This window comes from Mytilus edulis, chromosome 1 (assembly GCF_963676685.1).
Source record: "Mytilus edulis chromosome 1, xbMytEdul2.2, whole genome shotgun sequence".
In the NCBI taxonomy this organism is placed as follows: domain Eukaryota; kingdom Metazoa; phylum Mollusca; class Bivalvia; order Mytilida; family Mytilidae; genus Mytilus; species Mytilus edulis.
Window position 1 is genome coordinate 42,589,405 of NC_092344.1, and position 24,437 is coordinate 42,613,841.

At 32.9% G+C, this 24,437-nt stretch overlaps 1 protein-coding gene across 1 annotated transcript in view; it reads left to right on the forward strand.

The window, feature by feature from the left end:
- The window catches only part of LOC139482764 (NACHT domain- and WD repeat-containing protein 1-like), a 68,171-nt gene that overhangs the window by 6,162 nt on the left and 37,572 nt on the right, over positions 1-24,437 (forward strand). The window contains exons 2-8 of the mRNA XM_071266833.1: positions 5,916-6,256; positions 7,707-7,909; positions 8,539-8,654; positions 8,977-9,191; positions 10,837-10,962; positions 15,915-16,040; positions 16,720-16,925. Of these exons, the coding sequence (XP_071122934.1) occupies positions 5,916-6,256; positions 7,707-7,909; positions 8,539-8,654; positions 8,977-9,191; positions 10,837-10,962; positions 15,915-16,040; positions 16,720-16,925 (1,333 nt within the window). The remainder of the gene's footprint in view (positions 1-5,915; positions 6,257-7,706; positions 7,910-8,538; positions 8,655-8,976; positions 9,192-10,836; positions 10,963-15,914; positions 16,041-16,719; positions 16,926-24,437) is intronic.

Below are 24,437 nucleotides of genomic sequence, written 5' to 3' on the forward strand. Positions count from 1 at the left end.
ATTGACAAATGTTTTGCGCTATTAGATATTTTGTTTCTGTTTTGAATTATTTCCGTGTATTTGCTTACTGACAGCGGTTGTTGGAAATACTTGACCAATAAACCCACAGGAGGGTTACAATCTTTCTTAAATCACAACAATTTTGTGTCAGGATTTCTGTTTATTTGCGTTCATTACTGGTTCTCCGTTCATAAAAGGTATTAAATTTCTGTTCCGTGTATATTTGGTATAATATGCCTATGGATTCAGAGGCGGATTTATAGTGGGCAGCCCCCCCCCCCCCATTTTGGGAAAAAAATTGGTTGCTTATATAGGGAATCACTGAAGCGTGACTGGAGCGGGACCCCTCTAAGGTCAGTCAGTGGGCCCCCACTGATGAAAATTCCTGGATCCGCCACTGGGATTCTCTCTATTAAACTTGCGAAATAAGAAAAATTCCTACTCTGTGTTTATCACTGTTGAATTAGGCCGTGTTCACATTGACCCAAACTCGGTGTTGTGTTAGTGTAACTCACACATAAACTAAACATAATTACGTTCCCATTGATAAAATTCAATGTTTACGTTACATGTAGTTTAAATCATGTTTTGTCTACATGCAGTCGATAGTCAATGTAGGCCTTGTGTAGGTTCAGTGTACACAAAACTAGACATTCCGAACTGTAATTTTTCCATTTATATGTAAAAAAGAAACGATTTTTATATAAAATTGATACTTATAACACTTATTAATAAAGTTGTTTACAGAAATATTTGTCTAAACTTGATATATTTATTTGTTATAAAACACTTTACATAGCCTTATTAACCCATTATCAAGACTCATCCATCATCATTGCCGAACACATAATTCATTAGAAAAGGTCTTCCCGAATCGACTGGACGTACGCACTGACAGAAATATTTGCCACTGGTCTTTACTCAAACAACGATTCACTCATAAATGCATTACTGAAAAAGGGTGGGGTTAATTGTTTGTTTGTGTAGAATCTCAGATCCGTTAAAATTCAATTTTAGATAAAAAAAAATATATCACCCTCTCCTTTTGCCAAAAAAAACAAAACTTGTAAAAGCAATACTATTTGAAACAAACAGAAAAGATAGAAATGTAATAATCCAGAATGACTTTCTTAAAGGAGCAACCACTTTACTTTAAAAAAAAAAAGGGGGGGGGGGGGGGGGTGGACTCAGAGTCCGATTTTTTTCTCGCGCGAAAGTTAATATTCAATTTTTTTCGATGGTACCAATTCAATATTTAACACTATAATGTATGGGGAAACTTTGGATTCAGACTAATCATCTGTATGACCCGATTTGTTTTAATCAAATTGTGGGAAAATCCATTCCCCCTTTTTTTTTTAAAGTCAAATGGTCGTTCCCTTACTGCTTGAAAAGTTGTTCGGAAATTTGAGTTCGGTTCTACGTAATGAACATTGAAATGACATTTAGTTTACAAGTGTGAACAAATCTTATGTACAGGTAACTAAACAAGGTGTATAGATGTGGACAAATCTTATGTGAAACTAGTGTAGATTACATTAAACCAAATGTAAACATGTTTACTGTACAAGGCATTTGGTGTGAACACGGCCTTAGTTAGGTCTAGTTTAACCCGAATAATCCAGTCGTTATGTTACGATCACTTCGATCACACCCTCGAGAAAAGTAGTAGATAGAGGGCACTGAATAATTCGAGTTGGGTCTAGTTGAGTTTCGAATGTTTGTGAATGAACTAATGAAAATCGACGTCATACTAAACTCCAAAAATTAAACACATAAATGAACTATACAAATCCTTGAATTAACTAAAATTAAAAACAACCCACAAGAATAAAAAAGACAGACAAGGAGCTCCCGACTTGGGACAGGCGTAAAAATGCGGCAGGGTGAAACATGTTTTGTGAGCCGTGAATTCAACCCTCTCGCTATACATAATTGTACCTCTGGCAAATGTAGAATAAACGAATCAAAACTTTTTGATACATTTGTCTTAAATAAAGTATATATATAGAATTAACAATAAACAATAAATACATAGTTAAGCAAATAATTTTATAAATTTCAATGACAAAATCAGACTTTACAGCTTCAAGTTCTCTATTCCACAACTTTGTTTTACACCGTTACTTTTCAAATACAATTTAATAGAATGGTCTGTATCATATAACCTCCTTGTTTATATTTACAAAATCAACAGATAATTTATAATGGATATCTGCTTCGGATATTTCTTCTTAAATCAAGGATCATTAACCTTTATTTGGCTGACCTAGAGTTTTTAAAGTCATAGTGGGGATCCCTTCTAAAATCTATTGCTTCTGGAATTATCGTGTAATTGCTAATAACATTAATTACGCAATATGCCTAACGGCAAATCTACATCTATTGGTGGGGTGTATGTTTAGGGGAGTTATCTTTTCTTATCTACTGGTCACCAGACGATCAGAACAAATTGGGAACCAGAATAGAAAATTAACACGAGTTATCTCGCCTTGAAATGTCCATAATTCTTGTACATGCATTCAGTAAAAGAGTTGCTTGAACATTTTTAAGAAATACATGTAGTCAGAACAGTTTTTTCCCTTTTACATGTATGATTAGATATTGTTGTAAAACTTTTTAGAGTAAATGAAAATTGGCGAAATTTCTGCAGAAACAACCTTGAATTTGGTTCTGCTACTGTTTCATATTCATCAGAAACAATATAATTTTATGAGATCTTTTTCTACCAACATTTGTCCAATACAGTCCTATAAATAGTTTAATCTCACTTATTGTCAATATTAATTAGTTGAACCTAATAATGAAGATGATTTATTTTTCCTTATAATTAATTGATTTGTTAGGGGCCTCCGTGGCCAAGTGATCGAAGTAGTAGTACTCCTGTATCACTAGTCTATAGCATATCAACGCTGAGGTTGTGAGTTCCATTTCCACATGTGGTAGGAGAGCTCATTTTCAATCTCAATTGACTAGGATTGTTACTTTTCCTACCAAAGATCAGTGGTTTTATTGGACTCAGACTTCTCTTAAACTGAGTTTTACAGTGCGTATTGTTGTGTGTTTGTTTTTTCTATGTTGGCTAGATGTATAGGGGAGGGTTGAGCATTTTTTGCGCCTGTCCCAAGTCAGGAGCCTCTGGCCTTTGTTAGTCTTGTTTGATATTTAATTTTAGTTTCTTGTGTATAATTCGGAGTTTAGTACAATGTAGTATGACCTCCATCATCACTGAACTTGTATACATATTTGTTAAGGGGCCAGCTGAAGGACTCCTCTGGGTGCAGGAGTTTCTCCCTGCAGTGAAGACCCATTTGTGGTTGGCTGTTGTCTCTGAGGTCAGGTTGTCGTCTCTTTGACACATTCCCCATTTCAATTCTCAATTTTATTGAAAGTGTCTTTGAACACAAAATCATCAATCAATCATAGATTTGTGTTTTTCTAGAACAAATTACCTGCCTGGTCTGATCTTTGAGAATAATACATATTCATAAATTCTGTATGATAAGTTGAAAGGATTATGGGTGAATGGTCTATTTTCTTAAAATTCTGAAAGAATTTAGTCCTTTATAAAAAAAAGGTTGGACTTTTTTTGTTTTCAATCTCAGGCACAAATAACAAAATAAAATCTAAATTGGGTTAAAAGACATGAATTTAGAAAAATAACAGTTAAAAAATAAAATTTAACGTAAAATTGAGAATGAAATTGGGGAATGTGTTAAAGAGACAACAACCCTAGCAGAAAACAGCCAAAGGCCACCAATGGGACTTTAACACAGCGAGAAAATACTGCATCAAGAGATTTACTTAATCTAGAAAGGAAATGACAGCTTTAACTAAAAGGTGCTCAATCAGAATATTTATCAATCGATTTCAATCTTTCTGTTATTAAACACCAAAACTTGGATGATAACAATTACAGAAAATAGTCTTAATCCTTTAATCTCACTGACATTTTTAAACTAAAATCTTATCTTGGCATGTTTGCAGAGTAAAACCTGTCACAAAGAATTCTAACTACTAATTCCCAAATGCAACATCTGAAATCTGAGTAATAAAGATAATAAATAATCTTTAAGTTTAAACATAAAAATTGTGAATATGAATTTATCTAAGGGAGATAATTTTAAAAATAAATATAATTTATCTAAGGGAGATAATTATAAAAATATTGCTAGTGAAAAGTATGTTTCTTTTTACTGGTTAAATGTTTTCATGTTTAGGTCAGTCGGTCATATGTCATATGTCTTCAACTTCATCCAATTGATGTCTTCATCTCTATCATTTTATTGTCAGTTAGAAGAAATTTGTTCCAGCACAAGTTATTAGTTTTGGGACCAAATCACTAAGCTTAAGCTTGTTTGAAATACCGTACAGCAGTTTTTGAGGAATATTTCAAAATAATTACATTAAATGTATGTTTCATTATAATACGTTATTCTGATTGGTTAACTGCACATCACATGTTATTCCTTAAGCAATTGCATTACACAATAAAACTTATCATTCATGATAACACGTGGTCCCACAATAAAGTGCACAGGTAAATTAAATAAAAAATTGGTAAAATTCATGTTTTCAGGATCCTAGCTTAAAAATGTAATTATAAGTATTGAATGCTTCTTTTTGTAACTTCATAGGGTTGTAAAAGAGTTGACCATGTGCACATTTTTAGAATGAAGCGCTTCTGCGCTTCATACAAAATGTACTTCGGTCAATGCTTTTACACCCCAACGAATTTACAAAAAGAAGCATTCAATTCTTAAATGAATTTCAAATAGAAATGTCCAACTGACAAAGACATAAATATGGTGCTCCTAAGTTCTGTACAGACATAAATATGGTGCTCCTATAAAGTCCTGTACAGACATAAATATGGTGCTCCTATTAGTCCTGTAAAGACATAAATATGGTGCTCCTAAGTTCTGTACAGACATAAATATGGTGCTCCTAAGTTCTATACAGATGACAACGTTAACTCAATCTCAGTCACTGGTATCAAAAATGGAGAACAATTAAAATTTATTTTAATAAAAAAAATGAAGATTTATTAGAAATATATCACCAAAAAATCATTAATCTATTGTCTACAAGGTGTTCTTAAAATAATATTTATCTCTTTGGTCTTGTGGATGTCACAGAACTGATGTTCTACATTTCTATCCTTGTGTTGATTTTTTATTCAGTTAATTGGAACCATGTAATTTTTGTAACAAAATCACTAGTATTATGGTTGTGTCTTGATGGCTGTTTGGATTGCCTTACAGCATTTTACACAGTGAGAAGACTTTCAAAACTAAATCAAACAAAATATCTAAATGTCTAAAAAAAAAAATGAATAACAGTTGACAATTACAATATACAATTAAGGAGAGGCATTCTATTACTATCCACAAAAGTTTATTTAGCTATTAATTATTCTTCATTTGAATTAAAAAAAAAAACTAGATAAATAGCTACAAAAGTAAAACATATTTTAATCAAGTATCATACATGTACATGTATATCTTTTTTTAAACATGTACTTGTTAACAGATCTTCCAACAACTGCTTAAATGAACTGAATTAAACATAAACTTGTATAGAAGCAAATTTTCAGGATCAAGAAATAGCATCTGAAGAAAACAACTTTGGAATAAAAAAAAAATCTGAATTAAATTTTGATAAATAATTTTACTGTTTACAGACAACATTAAATTTTAACACTGACAGAAGCAAAAAACAGGGTTCATTGGAATCCTTTAAAATAAATTCTTGGGTAATAATTCAGAACATCCCAAATTTGCTGTTATCTTGACTGTCAGCATGCCTTACTGTGTGATATATTTTCACAAACATTTTGCAGTGGTATCATTTAAGTTAACCAACTTGTTAAGCAGGTAATAAACTTAGTAAATGCACACTTGTTTTATTTACAGTGAACCTGAAGTACCGGCTGAAAGTACTTCTACCAGTCACGAGCAAGAAACTAAAGTCGCTGTTAAACCAACACCGCCGCCATTACCAAAACCACCTGATGTTCCTGACAAAAAATCTGATCCAGCATCTACTAAGGTCAAGGATGATTTCAAAAAAAGAAATATGGAGGATCTTGATAAATTAAAAAAACAAGCAGACGACTTGATGAAAATGATCTCAGAATCTATGACCACTCTTGAGAATTCAGTGAAGAAAGATGCCGTTTACCAGGGGTATTTAAACAAGGAATTCTCATCACCTGCTAGAATAATCAGGATTTTTACCAGTAGTACTTTTACAGGTAAGCAAATGACATTTTTTGACATATTTTTATTATTTTCTCTATTAGGCAATTTTATATACAAACCAGTGTTATCATTTCCAATTATTATCAGTCACTTGCTTCACAGTGAACCACTGAAAATGTTTTTAGCTAATTCATGTTCTGTGTACTATACCATTGATATACATGTGTACCATAAGAAATCAAATCCATAAATCCCCCTTGTATGGCAAGTACCATGCTCTCTGCACATCAAGTAAAATTGAGAATGGAAATGGGGAATGTGTCAAAGAGACAACAACCTGACCATAGAACAGACAACAGCAGAAGGTCACCAATAGGTCTTTAATGCAGCGAGAAATTCCTGCACCTGGAGGCGTCCTTCAGCTGGCCACTAAACAAATATATATACTAGTTCAGTGATTATGAACGCCATACTAAACTCCAAATTGTACTCAAGAAACTTAAATTAAAAATAATACAAGACTAACAAAGGCCAGAGGCTCCTGACTTGGGACAGGCGCAAAAATGGGGCGGGGATAAACATGTTTATGAGATCTCAACCCTCCCCATATACCTCTATCCAATGTAGAAAAGGAAACACATAACAATACGCACATTAAAATTCAGTTCAAGAGAAGTCCGAGTCTGATGTCAGAAGATGTAACCAAAGAAAAAGACAAACAATTATGACAATAACTGTGTTTATTAAGTGTATGGATCTCTCTGAAATTGTACTACAAGGTTCAATACTACAAAGGAAAGCATGGGATTGAGTTTAAGGGTTATTGCTCCAAGGGGGGTTTCAATAAGTTTTGGGGGGGGGGGGGTTTACCATTTTTTTAATCAATTCCTTTTTTTTTCAAAAATTTTCAAATTTCAAAATTCACAGTACATTGTATTGTGCAATAGATTTGTTAGATGTTTGACCACATTAATTTTGTGACAAAAACCTATATTATGTCAAAAATTGGATCACAATCAAAATTCAGACAGTATCAACCTTGAATATGAAGACCAAATTTGCCCCAACTGTTCAGGGTTCGACCACTGGGGTCGTATAAAGCTGCGCCCTGCGAAGAACCTGGTTTAATTTGTTCTGGTTCTGAATAGATTTGCAATATTTGCCACTGGACATAAGGAAATCAATTAATCAAAAAACCCTTTCGTAAAATTCTAATAAGGACAGTAGACACAAGAATATATGATCTGTCATAAACAATTATCATTGAAATTCCTGACATGACACAGGATCATTGACAGTTGACAGGTTAAATTGGCTAGTATTTGACCTTCCCCCTTATTTTTACAAACTTTAAACTTTGATAATTAGGTTTGTTTATGAATTAGGCTTTCAACATGGTTGTAGTATTTAAAAGACAGTCTAAAGGCATGTTGAAAGCCTAAGAATGAAAATCAATTGTACAATGGTTAGAAACAATAAGAACATGGACCATTATTGTTTCAGACACTATGCATGAGAGAAATAGAATGATGGAAACAACATTTCCTCGCCTTAAAGAATATTGTCAGCAGAGAGGTTTTGAGTTTCAAATCGTGGACATGAGATGGGGAATACGAGATGAGGCAACCAATGATCACATGACTACAGAAATATGTCTTTATGAACTAGCTAACTGCCAGAAATACTCAGCTGGACCAAATTTCCTAGTATGTTTAATTTAAAGAATTTATCTCTTTTTGACAAGAGATTGACCATAGAATATGTTTCGATTCTATCTTACATTACACTGTTGATTATGGTATTTATTAACTTAATTAGAGGGAGTTAATAAATTTTCATATATGAAATTGCACAGTTTTGTAGATTTTAAGAAGATTTTAGGGTAATTTCCAACACTAGTCTAGATTTACTGTAAATATTTTTGTTTTAGTAGGAAATATAAACACAACATTTAAAGTAGAAAAAATAAAGTGTATATAGATCAATAAGAATAAGTCAAACTTGATCATATACATGGACTTATATGTAAACATCGTCCTGAACATGCATGAATTATTTGCAACGGGATGTTAAGCAACCAACAATTCCATCAATATATGTCATCAAAATTAATTGATCCTTATCAACTACTGTTTAGTCTGCTAGAAAAAATCAAACAACATATGAAAAAGTATGTATTCAAATAAGTTGGTTTTCAGCAATGAATTAAATTTGAAAAACTTCACATTTGAAGTTATGTTTTTAGTCAGGTTACTTTACAGTTGAATGCTAATGTTATAGGCATCACGTATAATCCCATTGCAGGGATATTTGTTACAAATTTCACTTTTTTCAGACTCTGTTGTCTCATAAATATGGATACCGTTCCCTTCCAAGAAAGATTCTTGCTGAAAAATATGAGAAAATAATTGCATACATGGATATCAGTGATCAACAACAGCTTTTTTCAAAGTAAGTTTTTTTTTAATAAAAAGATAAGTCATGAAATTGTTGAAATTGTTTTTTCCACTTCTTTGAAGAACATTTTCTTCTGATGAATTGATCAATGAGTGATGTATTTCTCTTAGAAAAAAGTAAAAGGTCCCTATGAATAAGCAACACAGAGAAAAATAGCTATTGTATTTATTCAATGTCGCAGAAGAACTGACAAAAGTTTAAATACATTGACCAAGTGAAAGTGATTCTGTGGAAAAGTTTCATTACTTTTGCACAAATAAGCACATCATTTTGTTTCTTTTTCCCATAATAATAATGTAAAATTTTGTTATTCCAGGTGGTATGTGAAAGACGAGAACTATGACCCGCCAAAATATATCCTTCAGCCAATCAGCACTAACCTCCCAGAATTCCTTGAACAAGATGACAAAGAGAAACAGAAAGCAGCCAGAAAAAAATGGTGGGAAGAAAGTGACACTATGTTAGATGTCTTAGTAACAGCAGCAGAGAAGGCTTTACCACAAGAGGAGGCATATAAACTCAAAGTATCAGGTACATTCTTCTTCACTTGATAGAGAAGCATTAGGAGGAAGTGCCATCAAAATTCGGGTGAAAATATTCTTTTGCAGATCCAGAAAATTTAATCATTAATTCCTGAGTTCCAATATTGGTAAATCCCAAGTTCCCTGCAATCCAAAATTCTTGCAAAAATAAGGGCCTACTATAGTGGCGGATCCAGAAATTTTCTTAAGTGGAGGCCCACTGACTGCCTAAGAGGGGCCTGCTCCAGTGATGGTCCAGTGATTCCCTACAGTCAATAAATGTTTTCCCCACAAAAGGTGGGGAGGGAGGCTGGCCCCCCTTTAACCTCCTCTGTAATCCAAACATCTTGAAAAAGGTTCTTCTGCCACTCTTAGTAAAATTATTGCATTTTCAGATTTTATCAGCCATTATTCAAACACTTTTAAAAACTGGATGACAGTTGAACAGAGAATAAAATATCACAAGTTTGTGATGACATTTAAGTGCATTAGAAATGAAGACTATCATATCTTACTAACAAGTTTCATTATGTTTCAGACAGAAATCCATACCCCTTGAGAAATGCTGTTCAAGGAAACCTCATACTCCCTTAACCAAAAACAGAATTGTTCAAAAAATCTTTTTTGTATTCTAGACCATTCTTGTGGAATAATTTGCCAATACTGTTAAGAAATATTACAAATGTTAATTCTTTCAAATACAAAATAACAGATCATTTATTAAAATCAACCTAGCTTTATAGATAATATTAAGAACTGATTATGTCATCATGTTTATTTTTTCATAACATTTTATCAAGTTGTATTGAACATTATTATCATACTTGACTTTTTATACTAATGCATTTTATATATTTGCATTTTGTATGATTTTCATGTTGAGGGCCTCAGGGAAGATTAGTTATATAGCTAACCGTGTAACCCTCTTAAAATAAAGTATAGTTGTTTTTGTTGTTATCGAATTATCATGAGGACCTCCAATCTAAGGAATATTGAAGAATTGCCACAGTCAATATGTTATATTAATTATTTTTGATGAAGGAATAATTGTAAGTGTTACAGATATGTCTTGCATGGTTCATCTGACCTCTTTACATGACTAGAAGTGTCAAAATTGTTTGGACAAAAAAATTGATATATTAGGGTTTATGTAATCAGATTTATCAGTGGGAACTAACTGGGAACTTTGAGATACAAAATTTTTAAGGGAAATGTGACATTTAGCTGTTAGTTTCTGTGTCATTTGGTCTCGTGTGGAGTGTTGTCTCATTGGCAATCATACCACATCTTCTTTTTTATATTTGAGATTATAAAGAGAGGCAACTGTACATGTATTTACTCATAAAACAGGGTTGTTCATAATTCAAAGTACAAATACACATGAACCTTGGTTAATAAACATTTGGCTAGATAGATAATCCCAGTAAATACACTTCAATATTGTACTGATGCATGTAGTTTAGATATACATGTACATGTATAATAAACTATGCTAATAAGTTGATGACAATCATAATTACTTTCATTCTGTTTTTCAATAACCTATCCCATAGAGCTTACAATGCTTTGATTTAACATTGTGATAGGTATAATGTATATAAACAATGAAATTAAACAACATAAGTTTGAAATTCTTTTTATATTATTTCTTTTAGTTACTCATACTGAGGTCATGAGTGGGTTATCCAGCCAAGATCTTGGAAAGAAATGTTTATGGTTGAAACGTAATATTACAGATATAGAGGAACAGAAACCCTCTTACCAACTATCCAGATTTATAGGTATACATGAGTTTTGAAAGATTGTATATATTTATATTATTGTTCATCTTTAGAGAGCACGAAAAAGGAATGCAGATAAAGATGTAGCAACCTTTTCTGTTCCACTAAAAATGTCTATCATTGCTCATGAAAAGTACACATTAAGTGATATGTAATGAAAGTTTAGGTTGACTTCTGGATTATGGTTACAACAATTGTATAGTTGGTCATTATAGTGTAAGTCTATCTTTATATTTTTGCCATGTTACATAAAGAATGATAAAAAAAAAAGTGGTACGAAAAGTTTATATTTGAACCTGTTGAAGGATTTTAATCTTTACTATAGAAAGTCTGACTGATAAATTGCAAATAAGATTGATTGTTGATACTTTAATGTCTCCATAGAAAATGAAAATTATACACATGTATTCTGTTGTTAAAAAAATTGACTGTGAAATACATTTATTTTTTTAAATTTTTCACAGAAAGAATACTGTCTGTGCCATTATGTATTTAGAATAAGTAGAATTTGTTTGTTTCATTCTGATTTCCATTTAACTGCTAATGCAGACATTTATATGAATTTTCAGTAAATGAATCTCAATTGTATTTTCGTTGATACCAATTTTCGTGGATTGAGGAAAACTTGCATTATTATATCGCGAATATTGGATTTCATGGTTTTGGCAAAGTCTGCATACAAGCTTATATAAAATTTGGCATTTGTTGAACATTAAAATTTGTGGTTCAGCTGTATCCACAAAACCCACGAATATTGGTATCCAACGAATAATAATGAATCCACAGTACTCTATACTTCCACATACATGACATATACTCGTGTATCATGTGTATCTAATAATAATTCATAGGTTATGATTTTAAGGGTTTCAGATTTCATTGATGTAAGTTCAGTTCTTCAAATCTTGTGTTATGTAAAGGACATTAGGATACTATATATAGTTATTGCTAGTTTATAATTCTGCATGAGTCCTAGCATTCTGCTGTTATAATGCCTTATGAGTATTGTCTGTAAATTGTCAAATTAACAGTTGTTATAATGTATAGAAGCATGCAACTGTTTAAAAGCATTAGCATTCTGCTATTAAGGTGTCTAGGGCCTGCAGTTTCTGTCAGAAGTGCCGTATTATTTCAATCTTTACAGAGAATGAATCAAATTTGTCGGAAAAAAAATAGGGGGTCCCAGACCATTTTTAAAGCTCAAAATTTTACCTTTAAACAGGTATGTAATAATGTAAAAGGGACCCTTTTTCAATGAAATGATAGGGAAAATAGAGGTGTTGACATATTTTTATCTGAATATCAAAACAACTGTCTGTGACACTTGGTCCAAAACTGTAATAGAAAAAGCTGAAATATAGCTTCAAAGAATAAGCAAATAAAGAATATAGGTCACCAAAAAGGAAAATAAATTATTTTGCCTTAAAATACAAAATGTTGGCGAGGAAAATGGTGAAATTGGGTGAATTGTCATTTTGAGCCTTTCACAGATACACATAATAATGATAATGATTTTTTAGTCACAAAAATACAAAAATTTAACATTTTTAATCGATTAAAATATTTAAAAAAAATAGTGAATGTACAACACAACTATTCGTGTGCATGGTAATTCATGCGTGAAATTATGTGCAGTGGAATAGTCCTGATTCCCCTTTAAAAGGAAAATTAGCAGTTATTTAAATGCATAGATAGCATGTTGTTATTCTAATACATAATAAGCATAATGTAGGAATAGCATGCTGCTGTTAAAATGCATAAGCAGGCAGCTGTTAAACTATATTTTGAAAATACATCATAGGCTTTCCTTTTTTAAAAATGCTTTTATAGCATTGTGCGATTTGAATGCAAATTTACATGTAACAGAATTCTGTCAAAATGCATAACTAGTGAGCATTTGTAATTGCAAATGTATTTTGTATATAGATATTGCTGCTGTGAATGTGTGGAGATGATACAATGTATAACTGTATCAGTACTATGCTTGCTTGCATTCTGTATTATACTGTAATGAATAATTTGCTGTGATTTATTTTTTTAGTTAAAATATTCTGAACAGTGATATGAATTGCTTGCTAAAGTTGCTTTTATGTTTGCTGTCAGACTACAAATTCAGAATATTATATGACAATTAATTAGCAACTGCAAAAGCGGAAGATATATTTGATATAAAAACAGGGAGCTGTTTCAAAAGTACCTTGAGCAAATATTTGATATAAAAACAGAGATATAAAAACAGGGAGCTGTTTCAAAAGTACCTTGAGCAAATACTATAAAATTGGAGAAGGATAAAAAGTCATATAATAAAGCAATTGTTGACTTGATTTCAGTTGATACAATGATTTATCAACCCCAGAGATATGAAATACACACTCAGCCTTTAGCCTCAGTGAATATCATATCTGTAGGGTTGATAAATTATTTTCTCTAATTCTATGGAAATTTATCCCTTTCTGAACCCATTGTATAAATTTTTCATCAATGTGTGGTTAGTTGCCGATGATCTCAAAAGATGATTGGATGATTTTTAGGGTGTGAACCTCTCTCAGCTTACTGGATGAATTAAAATAGGCTAACAGGTGTTAATGAAATTGAAAACTTTGTGGAAAGTGGAAGGCACTCAAATGGTATTTTAGTTTGGCTAAAAAGGAAATTTATGTTTTAATCATTAGAGAAACTGATTCTTACATAGTTTCTCGTGGATTAATGTATTTATCCAATCTCGATATTTGATAATTTAACTATCTGCATTGGATAAATCCTTTAATCCACTGGTATCAATGTAAGAATCGACTTGTATCAGCCTCATCAAAATTCAATAATTGTATACTAGAAGATAAATAACTGATGCTTGTATATGAATCATGTTGGAATAAAAGAAAAGAGATGTTTTTAGTTTGAATTTAACTTACAGACCAGTTTAAAAAAAAACTAAAGGTGAGTTGGTCCGAGACCACAATTATTTTGTAGTGCATTTCTTTTAGAACATAAATGAAAATAAAAAAAATCCCACCTGCGCTTTCTCAAAGAAACTTTTACAGTGTGTTGTACTACTTTTGGGACAAATTATATCAAAATTATAGAAAACTTCATCGGCTCTAACTCAAAATATGGACAATTTTATGTTTAGGGCGTCTTGAAATCTTTTGACAGCTTCCGAAGTGCTAATTTTCAACCTTTTTCACCTGGACCAAATCACTACTTTCCTTTAAAATTCTGGACCCAAATTTTTTTACAGTGTAATTTCACCCCCCTACCTGCAATTTGAGACATTAAACATGGAGAAATAAATTTGGAAGGGGTATAAAAATTAATGGCAAGTAACCCACTGTCAACACTAGGGACTATATTCATGAACAACGAAAATCAAGGGACGACAATTGTGGTCTTGGACCAGTTGGAGTGTTTGTATTTCACACTGTCAATGTGTTGATATGAGAGCACATGTTTGCTGTGCCAACTGTTTACCTGTTTAACAAGTTTGTTTTGGGTAACAGAGAAAACTTCGCAATCATTGATCATAGATTACATGTTATTCTGTTTAACAAGTTTTTAAGGAACCATTTCTTTCTATCATTTTCAACTACGCCACATGTGTGAATAATTTTCAGCCAAATTGATATCGTGTGTATGTATGTGCTGTATATATAATTGCACCAATTTCAAGTGAATTTTCTGATACATTATAGCTAACATATTTTTTGTAACAATACATGAATATTGCATTCGTCAATTAATATTAAAAGTATAAGTCATATTTGAATAAAAAAATTTGGCACACTGGTAAATAATTTTGATACTTTTAAATCAAGTTTTCAAGAATTTGTTTTTTTACCATTGTTGGTACGGTTAGTAATATTGATACATCTAGGTACAACTAGGAAAAAGCTATGCCCTAATCATCAGTGAACATGATTTTAAAAAAGAAGATGTGGTATGATTGCCAATGAGACAACTGTCCACAAGAGACCAAAATGACACAGAACTTAACAACTATAAGTCACCTTATGGCCTTCAACAATGAGCAAAGCCTGTTTTAGTTTATTTTATAAGTGTATGTCATACACAATGCACATCTTTTATATTATATCATTTTATCAAAGAAGAAATTTTTCATAACTATAAAAAAAGAAATGATTATAAGAAAATGCATTAAACAGAAAAAACTGCCCCTTTAACTGTTTTTATTGTCAAATGCTTGTCAGGATTTGTGACTTAAATAACTCTCACTAGTTTCCTTTGCATAGGATATCAATTTTGTTACATGTACGTATACATATCAATGGTTTCTGGATACTGATACATTTTTCATTAAGGTACAATTTTACCTCACTATCTTTCAAAATTATTTTTAAGATTGCTCATGCCATGCAATACTATATATTTAGAGGCAATTTCCCCTGTTTTAATAGTTTCATTCACAGATTAATATAAAAAAATATGAAAGTGACTGCAAGTTACTGTAGCAGTCTACACGGAGATCAAATTCTGTATGATGTAATAGACCACTTTCGAGTTCATCCATCACCGGCAAAAACTCGTCAATTATGCGCGCCTTTATGACGTCATTTGCCAGATAGAGGGGATCGCCTGTATCCCTGCACTATTTACGTTCATCAAGCGTCTTAGTGATCGTCGTTGTGCAGGATAAACTAGATATAATGGTTGTTCTGTAGGTACTTAATGACAATTCCCTAATGACAGCAATTTTGAGAATTTAATTTGGCTGAATAATTCGTACAATATAGAATTATAGTTTTCCAACTACTCGCTCAACATTGAAACGGAAGTGACGACGCCCCTAAACGCACAAATGACGTTCACTAAAACCAGAGTTTTTGACGGAAATGCATCGAACTCGAAAGTTGTCTATTGTCAGCTATCAGATCTTGGGGTCATCAGAGTTAACAATAAGTAAATGCTTTAGATTTAGATTGACATTTGTTCTTTAGAATGTAATGGTCCTGATGAAAAGGTCAAAAAGGTGAAAACATTGTTGGAAGATTTGAAAGGCGATTTGACAAAGAAGTTACCAGCAGAGAATATCTTATCCTATAATGTATCATGGCAAGAGAAGGGTGAGTAGATACTCGTGTCAATCATTTGTTTTGTCAATCCAGAGACTTATAAAATTAAGGTCACTGTGACTTAGTATTCTTTTAACTTTTTTGACAAAGAAGTTACCAGCAGAGAATATCTTATCCTATAATGTATCATGGCAAGAGAAGGGTGAGTAGATACTCATGTCAATCATTTGTTTTGTCAATCCAGAGACTTATAAAATTAAGGTCACTGTGACTTGGTATTCTTTTAACTTTTTAAAGTTCCAATTTTATTTTATTTGATCACCACCAATGTGTAGACATATCATGAATAAAAATTCAATTTTAATTGCCTTTATATTAACTGTTTAAAAGATTATGCCTCTTTCATCTAAGAAATTGACATTTAAGGCTCTCAGATGTCAGACCAGTCTTTCTGGGATATTTGATATTTTTTTTTATATAAAAGTTCATTCTTTAGATTTAGTCTAAATAGTTCATATGACTTCCTAAATGAGATTCATCAACTGAATAATTCAAATGGTATTCATGCTTTAAGCAAATTCTAACCCCTAGCCATGAGTACCGTCTAAGTTTTTACCTGAAATGCATCAAACCCGAAAGTTGTCTATTGAGATACATGGAGATAAAAAGTATTTATTTTACAATATTTAAACAATTCATAAACATATTTTAAATTTTGTTATTTTATTAGGTTTGGATCCTAGTATCAAAGAACACAGTGATTATCTTGATAAAATTACTGACGATTCAGAAAGGAAATTAAAGCAGTTAATAGATGACATCATTGCAGCAGACAAGAAGAAGAAAAGTGATCCAGTAAAAGATGAAATCAGACAACATCTTTTGTTTTGCCAGACAAAGTGTGCTGATTTTAAAGGCAAAGAAGATACTCTGGAGGTAGGCATTTCTACCATTTGATTATTTTTGTTTGAATCAGTTTTTGAGGGTTGAGAAATAAGAATATTTTTTAATTTATTCTTAATTTTATAGTTAAGGTCACAGTGCTCCACTTTTAATTGACGGGTAAAAACAAAACTTTAAATTTTGTGGTCAATTAGTCAAGGCAACAGCAAGAGACTGATAGACTGAATTTTTGGGATTTTATTACAAGTTTTATTCTTTGAACCATATGTAAAACATGATAAGCTAGAGAATACGGGAGAGATCCTTTTGCACCAAAAATGCGTCCTTTTGCGCCACAACTTTTTTCCTCCAATGCTACGTTTGCGCCACATGTTTTAAAATAACATGGTATCATTTGCGCCAAAAATAAAACATATGATTGTGCCATTTAGAAGAAAAATTACTTCCCTACTCCTTTATTAGCTCACCTGGCCCGAAGGGCCAAGTGAGCTTTTCCCATCACTTTGCGTCCGGCGTCCGTCATCCTGCGTCCGTCGTCGTTAACTTTTACAAAAATCTTCTCCTCTGAAACTACTAAGCCAAATTTGATCAAACTTGGCCACAATCATCATTGGGGTATCTAGTTTAAAAAATGTGTCCGGTGACCCCGCCAACCAACCAAGATGGCCGCCATGGCTAAAAATAGAACATAGGGGTAAAATGCAGTTTTTGGCTTATTACTCAAAAACCAAAGCATTTAGAGCAAATCTGACATGGGGGTAAAATTGTTTATCAGGTCAAGATCTTTCTGCCCTGAAATTTTCAGATGAATCGGACAACCCGTTGATGGGTTGCTGCCCCTGAATTGGTAATTTTATGGAAATTTTGCTGTTTTTGGTTATTATCTTGAATATTATTATAGATAGAGATAAACTGTAAACAGCAATAATGTTCAGCAAAGTAAGATTTACAAATTAGTCAACATGACCAAAATGGTCAGTTGACCCCTTAAGGAGTTATTGCCCTTTATAGTCAATTTTTAACCATTTTTCGTAAATCTTAGTAATCTTTTACAAAAATCTTCTCCTCTGAAACTACTGGGCTAAATTAATCCAAACTTGGCCACAATCATCTTTGGGGTATGTAGTTTAAAAAATTTGTCCGGTGACCTGGCCATCCAACCAAGATGGCCGCCACGGATAAATATAGAACATAGGGGTAAAATGCAGTTTTTGGCTTATAACTCAAAAATCAAAGCATTTAGAGCAAATCTGATGGAGTGAAATTGTTAATCATGTCAAGATCTATCTGCCCTGAAATTTTCAGATGGATCCGACAACCGGTTGTTGGGTTGCTGCCCCATAATTGGTAATTTTAAGGAAATTTTGACGTTTTTTGTTATTATCTTGAATATTATTATAGATAGAGATAAACTGTAAACTGCAATAATGTACAGCAAAGTTAGACCTAAAAATAAGTCATCATGACCAAAATGGTCAGTTGACCCCCTAATGAGTTATTGTCTTTTATAGTCAATTTTTAACAATTTCATTGTAAATTTTTACTAACATTTTCCACTGAAACTACTGGGCCAAGATCATTATAGATAGAGATAATTGTAAGCAGCAAGAATGTTCAGTAAAGTAAGATGTACAAACACATCACCATCACCAAAACACAATTTTGTCATGAATCCATCTGCTTCCTTTGTTTAATATTCACATATACCAAGGTGAGCGACACAGGCTCTTTAGAGCCTCTAGTTTGAACTTTGAACTGGCAGTTTACACAGCAAATGTTTCCTGTTCTGAAAGATATCTTCTTATTACTGCTGCTGCATGGGTACTTCCCAATATAATGTACGTAGTAGCTTGTATAACTTCACTTTATTGTCCAAAAACACAAACATTGAAGGTTGAAATGTTAAATGCATAAAACAGTTCATAATAATTCCTAATAATAATATAGCCCATACGCATGGTGGGAACATAGCACTGTGTCATCAACATATATGGCTAAAACATAATCAGCAAAAGTTTCTTATTTCTTCTCTATTGGTATATCTTTATTAAATATTCAGCAAAGCAATAAGTTTTATTCTCTCTCTGTACATTGACTGTCTTATGAATTTTAAGTAATTTCTCTCCAGATGCTCATCTTCATGGTGAAATATCTCCGAACATGTGATGCTTTTTATGCCAAAAATAATAATATATATATATATATATATTAATTATTAATATTTATGATAGATATGTGTACAGGTAAATTGGCGCAAATGAGTTCCGAATATTGATGCAATTGATACATTTGGAAAACAAAATTTGGCGCAAATGGTACCCCAGAGAAACAGTAATTGGCGCAAAAGAACTGCTGCCAAGAATACACCTTAAAAAGATCATGGTTTTGATCAGTGGGTCAAAGGGAGGGTCACAATACATATTTTCCATTTTTCAACATAAATCGTTTTAGCAGATATACAGTCTTCATCACAAAACCCCAGCAAAACAGTACCCCACAAGTTAAAAATCTGTTTCTTATACTACAAATGCAGAAATATTAAAACTTTTCCTATGCACCCATAGTTTCAGATGATCTTCTTTTTAGCTCACCTGGCCCAAAGGGCCAAGTGAGCTTTTCTCATCACTTGGCGTCCGGCGTCCGTCGTCGTCCGGCGTCGTCCGTCGTCCGGCGTCGTCCGTCGTCCGTCGTCGTTAACTTTTACAAAAATCTTCTCCTCTGAAACTACTGGGCCAAATCAAACCAAACTTGGCCACAATCATCATTGGGGTATCTAGTTTAAAAAATGTGTGGCGTGACCCGGTCAACCAACCAAGATGGCTGCCACGGCTAAAAATAGAACATAGGGGTAAAATGCAGTTTTTGGCTTATAACTCAAAAACCGAACCATTTAGAGCAAATCTGACATGGGGTTAAATTGTTTATTAAGTCAAGATCTATCTGCCCTGAAATTTTCAGACGAATCGGACAACCGGTTGTTGGGTTGCTGCCCCTGAATTGGCAATTTTAAGGAAATTTTGCCGTTATATGGTTATTATCTTGAATATTATTATAGATAGAGATAAACTGTAAACAGCAATAATGTTCAGCAAAGTAAGATCTACAAATAAGTGAGCTTTTCTCATCACTTGGCGTCCGTCGTCCGTCGTCGTCGTCCGTCGTCGTTAACTTTTACAAAAATCTTCTCCTCTGAAACTACTGGGCCAAATCAAACCAAACTTGGCCACAATCATCATTGGGGTATCTAGTTTAAAAAATGTGTGGCGTGACCCGGTCAACCAACCAAGATGGCTGCCACGGCTAAAAATAGAACATAGGGGTAAAATGCAGTTTTTGGCTTATAACTCAAAAACCAAAGCATTTAGAGCAAATCTGACATGGGGTAAAAATGTTTATCAGGTCAAGATCTATCTGCCCTGAAATTTTCAGATGAATCGGTCAATCGGTTGTTGGGTTGCTGCCCCTGAATTGGTAATTTTGAGGAAATTTTGCTGTTTTTGGTTATTATCTTGAATATTATTATAGATAGAGATAAACTGTAAACAGCAATAATGTTCAGCAAAGTAAGATCTACAAATAAGTCAACATGACCAAAATGGTCAGTTGACCCGTTTAGGAGTTATTGCCCTTTATAGTCAATTTTTAACCATTTTTCGTTAATTAAAGTAATCTTTTACAAAAATCTTCTCCTCTGAAAATACTGGGCCAAATTAATCCAAACTTGGCCACAATCATCTTTGGGGTATCTAGTTTAAAAAATGTGTGGCGTGACCTGGTCAACCAACCAAGATGGCCGCCACGGCTAAAAATAGAACAAAGGGGTAAAATGCAGTTCTTGGCTTATAACTCAAAAACCAAAGCATTTTGAGGAAATCTGACGGGATAAAAATGTTTATCAGGTCAAGATCTATCTGCCCTGAAATTTTCAGATGAATCAGTCAATCGGTTGTTGGGTTGCTGCCCCTGAATTGGTAATTTTGAGGAAATTTTGCTGTTTTTGGTTATTATCTTGAATATTATTATAGATAGAGATAAACTGTAAACAGCAATAATGTTCAGCAAAGTAAGATCTACAAATAAGTCAACATGACCAAAATGGTCAGTTGACCCCTTTAGGAGTTATTGCCCTTTATAGTCAATCTTTAACCATTTTTCATAAATCTAAGTAATCTTTTACAAAATCTCCACTGAAACTACTAGGCCACAATCATCTTTGGGGTATCTAGTTTGAAAAATGTGTCCGATGACCTGGCCATTCAACCAAGATGGCCGCCACGGCTAAAAATAGAACATAGGGGTAAAATGCAGTTTTTGGCTTATAACTATGAATTCAAAGCATCTAGAGCAAATCTGACAAGAAGTTAAATTGTTAATCAAGTCAATATCTATCTGCCCTGAATTTTTCAGATGAATTGGACAACTGGTTGTTGGGTTGCTGCCCTCCAATTGGTAATTTTTAAAGAAATTTTGCCGTTTTTGGTTATCTTGAATACTATTATAGATAGCGATAAACTGTAAACAGCAATAATGTTCAGCAAAGTAAGATCTACAAATAAGTCAACATGACCTAAATGGTCAATTGACCCCTTAAGGAGTTATTGCCCTTTATAGTCAATTTTTAACAATTTTCATTAATTTGGTAAATATATGTAAATTTTTACCAAATATAGTTCTCTGTTTCTAATGGGCAAAGTTCATTATAGATATAATTGTAAGAAGCAAAATCGTTCAGTAAAGTAAGAACTTCAAACACATCACCATCACCAAAATACAATTTTGTCATGAATCCATTTGTGTCCTTTGTTTAATATGCACATAGACCAAGGTGAGCGACACAGGCTCTTTAGAGCCTCTAGTTCATAAATCTTAGTAATCTTTTACAAAAATCTTCTCCTCTGAAACTACTAGGCCAAATTTATCCAAACTTGGCCACAATTATCTTTGGGGTATCTAGTTTAAAAAATGTGTCCGGTGACCCAGCCAACCAACCAAGATGGCCGCCACGGCTAAAAATAGAACATAGGGGTAAAATGCAGTTTTTGGCTTATAACTTAAAAACCAAAGCATTTAGAGCAAATCTGACAATTGGTAAAATTGTTTATCAGGTCAAGATTTATTTACCCTGAAATTTTCAGATGAATCTGACAACCTGTTGTTGGGTTGCTGCCCTGAATAGGTAATTTTAAGGAAATTTTACTGTTTTTGGTTATTATCTTGAAAATTATTATAGATAGAAATAAACTGTAAACAGCAATAATGTTCAGCAAAGTAAGATTTACAAATAAGTCAACATGACCGAAATGGTCAGTTAACCAATATAGGAGTTATTGCCCTTTATAGTCAATTTTTAACCATTTTTCGTAAATCTTAGTAATCTTTTACAAAAATCTTCTCCTCTGAAACTACTGGGCCAAATTAATCCAAACTTATCCACAATCATCTTTTGGTTATCTAGTTTAAAAAATGTGTCTGATGACCCGGCTATCCAACCAAGATGGCCGCCATGGCTAAAAATAGAACATAGGGGTAAAATGCAGTTTTTGGCTTATAACTCAAAAACCAAAGCCTTTAGAGCAAATCTGACACGGGGGTCAAATTGTTTATCAGGTCAAGATCTATCTGCCCTGAAATTTTCAGATAAATCGGACAACCCGTTGTTGGGTTCCTGCCCCTGAATTGGTAATTTTAAGGAAATTTTACTGTTTTTGGTTATTATCTTGAAAATTATTATAGATAGAAATAAACTGTAAACAGCAATAATGTTCAGCAAAGTCAGATTTACAAATAAGTCAACATGACCGAAATGGTCAGTTGACCCATATAGGAGTTATTGCCCTTTATAGTCAATTTTTAACCATTTTTCGTAAATCTTAGTAATCTTTTACAAAAATCTTCTCCTCTGAAACTGATGGGCCAAATTTATCCAAACTTATCCACAATCATCTTTGGGGTATCTAGTTTAAAAAATGTGTCCGATGACCTGGCCATCCAACCAAGATGGCCGCCATGGCTAAAAATAGAACATAGGGGTAAAATGCAGTTTTTGGCTTATAACTCAAAAACCAAAGCGTTTAGAGCAAATCTGACGGGGTTAAATTGTTTATCAGGTCAAGATCTATCTGCCCCGAAATTTTCAAATGAATCGGACAACCCGTTGTTGGGTTGCTGCCCCTGAATTGGTAATTTTAAGGAAATTTTGCTGTTTTTGGTTATTGTCTTGAATATTATTATAGATAGAGATAAACTGTAAACAGCAATAATGTTCAGCAAAGTAAGATTTACAAATAAGTCAACATGACCGAAATGGTCAATTGACCCCCTAAGGAGTTATTGTCCTTTATAGTCAATTTTCAACAATTTTTATAAAATTGTAAATTTTTACTAAAATTTTCCACTGAAACTACTGGGCCAAGTTCATTATAGATAGAGATAATTGTAAGCTGCAAGGATGTTCAGTAAAGTAAGATGTACAAACACATCACCATCACCAAAATACAATTTTGTCATGAATCCATCTGCTTCCTTTGTTTAATAGTCATATAGACCAAGGTGAGCGACACAGGCTCTTTAGGTTGCATTTCTGTAAATATTGACAATGCAATTTCCCATAGGAACTCCTTTTACGGCTAAAACTGTACCACTTTTACTATGAAGTTTTGAAAAAAATCTTATCCTAGAATTGAAAGTTCATGATGCACCACAATTTTTTTCAAAGGTCAAAATATAGGGCTGTGCGGCATATTTTCAACGTTTATATGCCCTGAACTTCTCAGAGTTTAAACTTACACTAATTTTCTTAACTACCCCTACCTCGAATGAAAGATTACCACAGATTTCAATGTAAACAATATGCACGTGTTTATTTACTGGTAACATTCCCAAGTTCTGTCTCTGCGATATGGAATACAGAGAGCATAACTGGGAACCAGTATGTAAACAAAATGAATTTTCTATGAATATTCAATTACTCCCCAAAAGAGGCGTGTTTTGAGAAACAGCTGTATTTACAAAGTGCAACCTATACAGACATTTATTCAAATAGAAAACTCTCTAAAATCAGTTTTTCTCACATTAATACTCATTTATCAGGATAAATCACTGTGTATACTCTAAGTTTTTCTTAACTATACATTTTATACCCCCTCCCCTGTTTCAATTTTTTAAAGAATTTGAAAACAAGACTTTAATTATTGCCAGCTTACCCTATTTGCATATTTTCTGATAAAAAATGCTTATCACCTGTTAAAAACTGTTTTGATAACATATTGAAAGCATATCAGAATATCATAAATGTAATGTTTAGCAGTCAATCATTACAACATTCAAGATTATATAAAGTATCCAATCCAGCCTCTATCTCCAGTCCACATCTTACTGTATGCCTATTTGTCAATTAAAGAACACATTTTCTGCCTCAAATGGTCAATTTAGAATCCTTGTCACAACAGTATCATCTTTAACCATATATCTGACACAATTTAGCTACTATATATACTAGAAGTGTTCAAACAAAGCCATATTTGCAATAGTTGTATGTATGCAGAT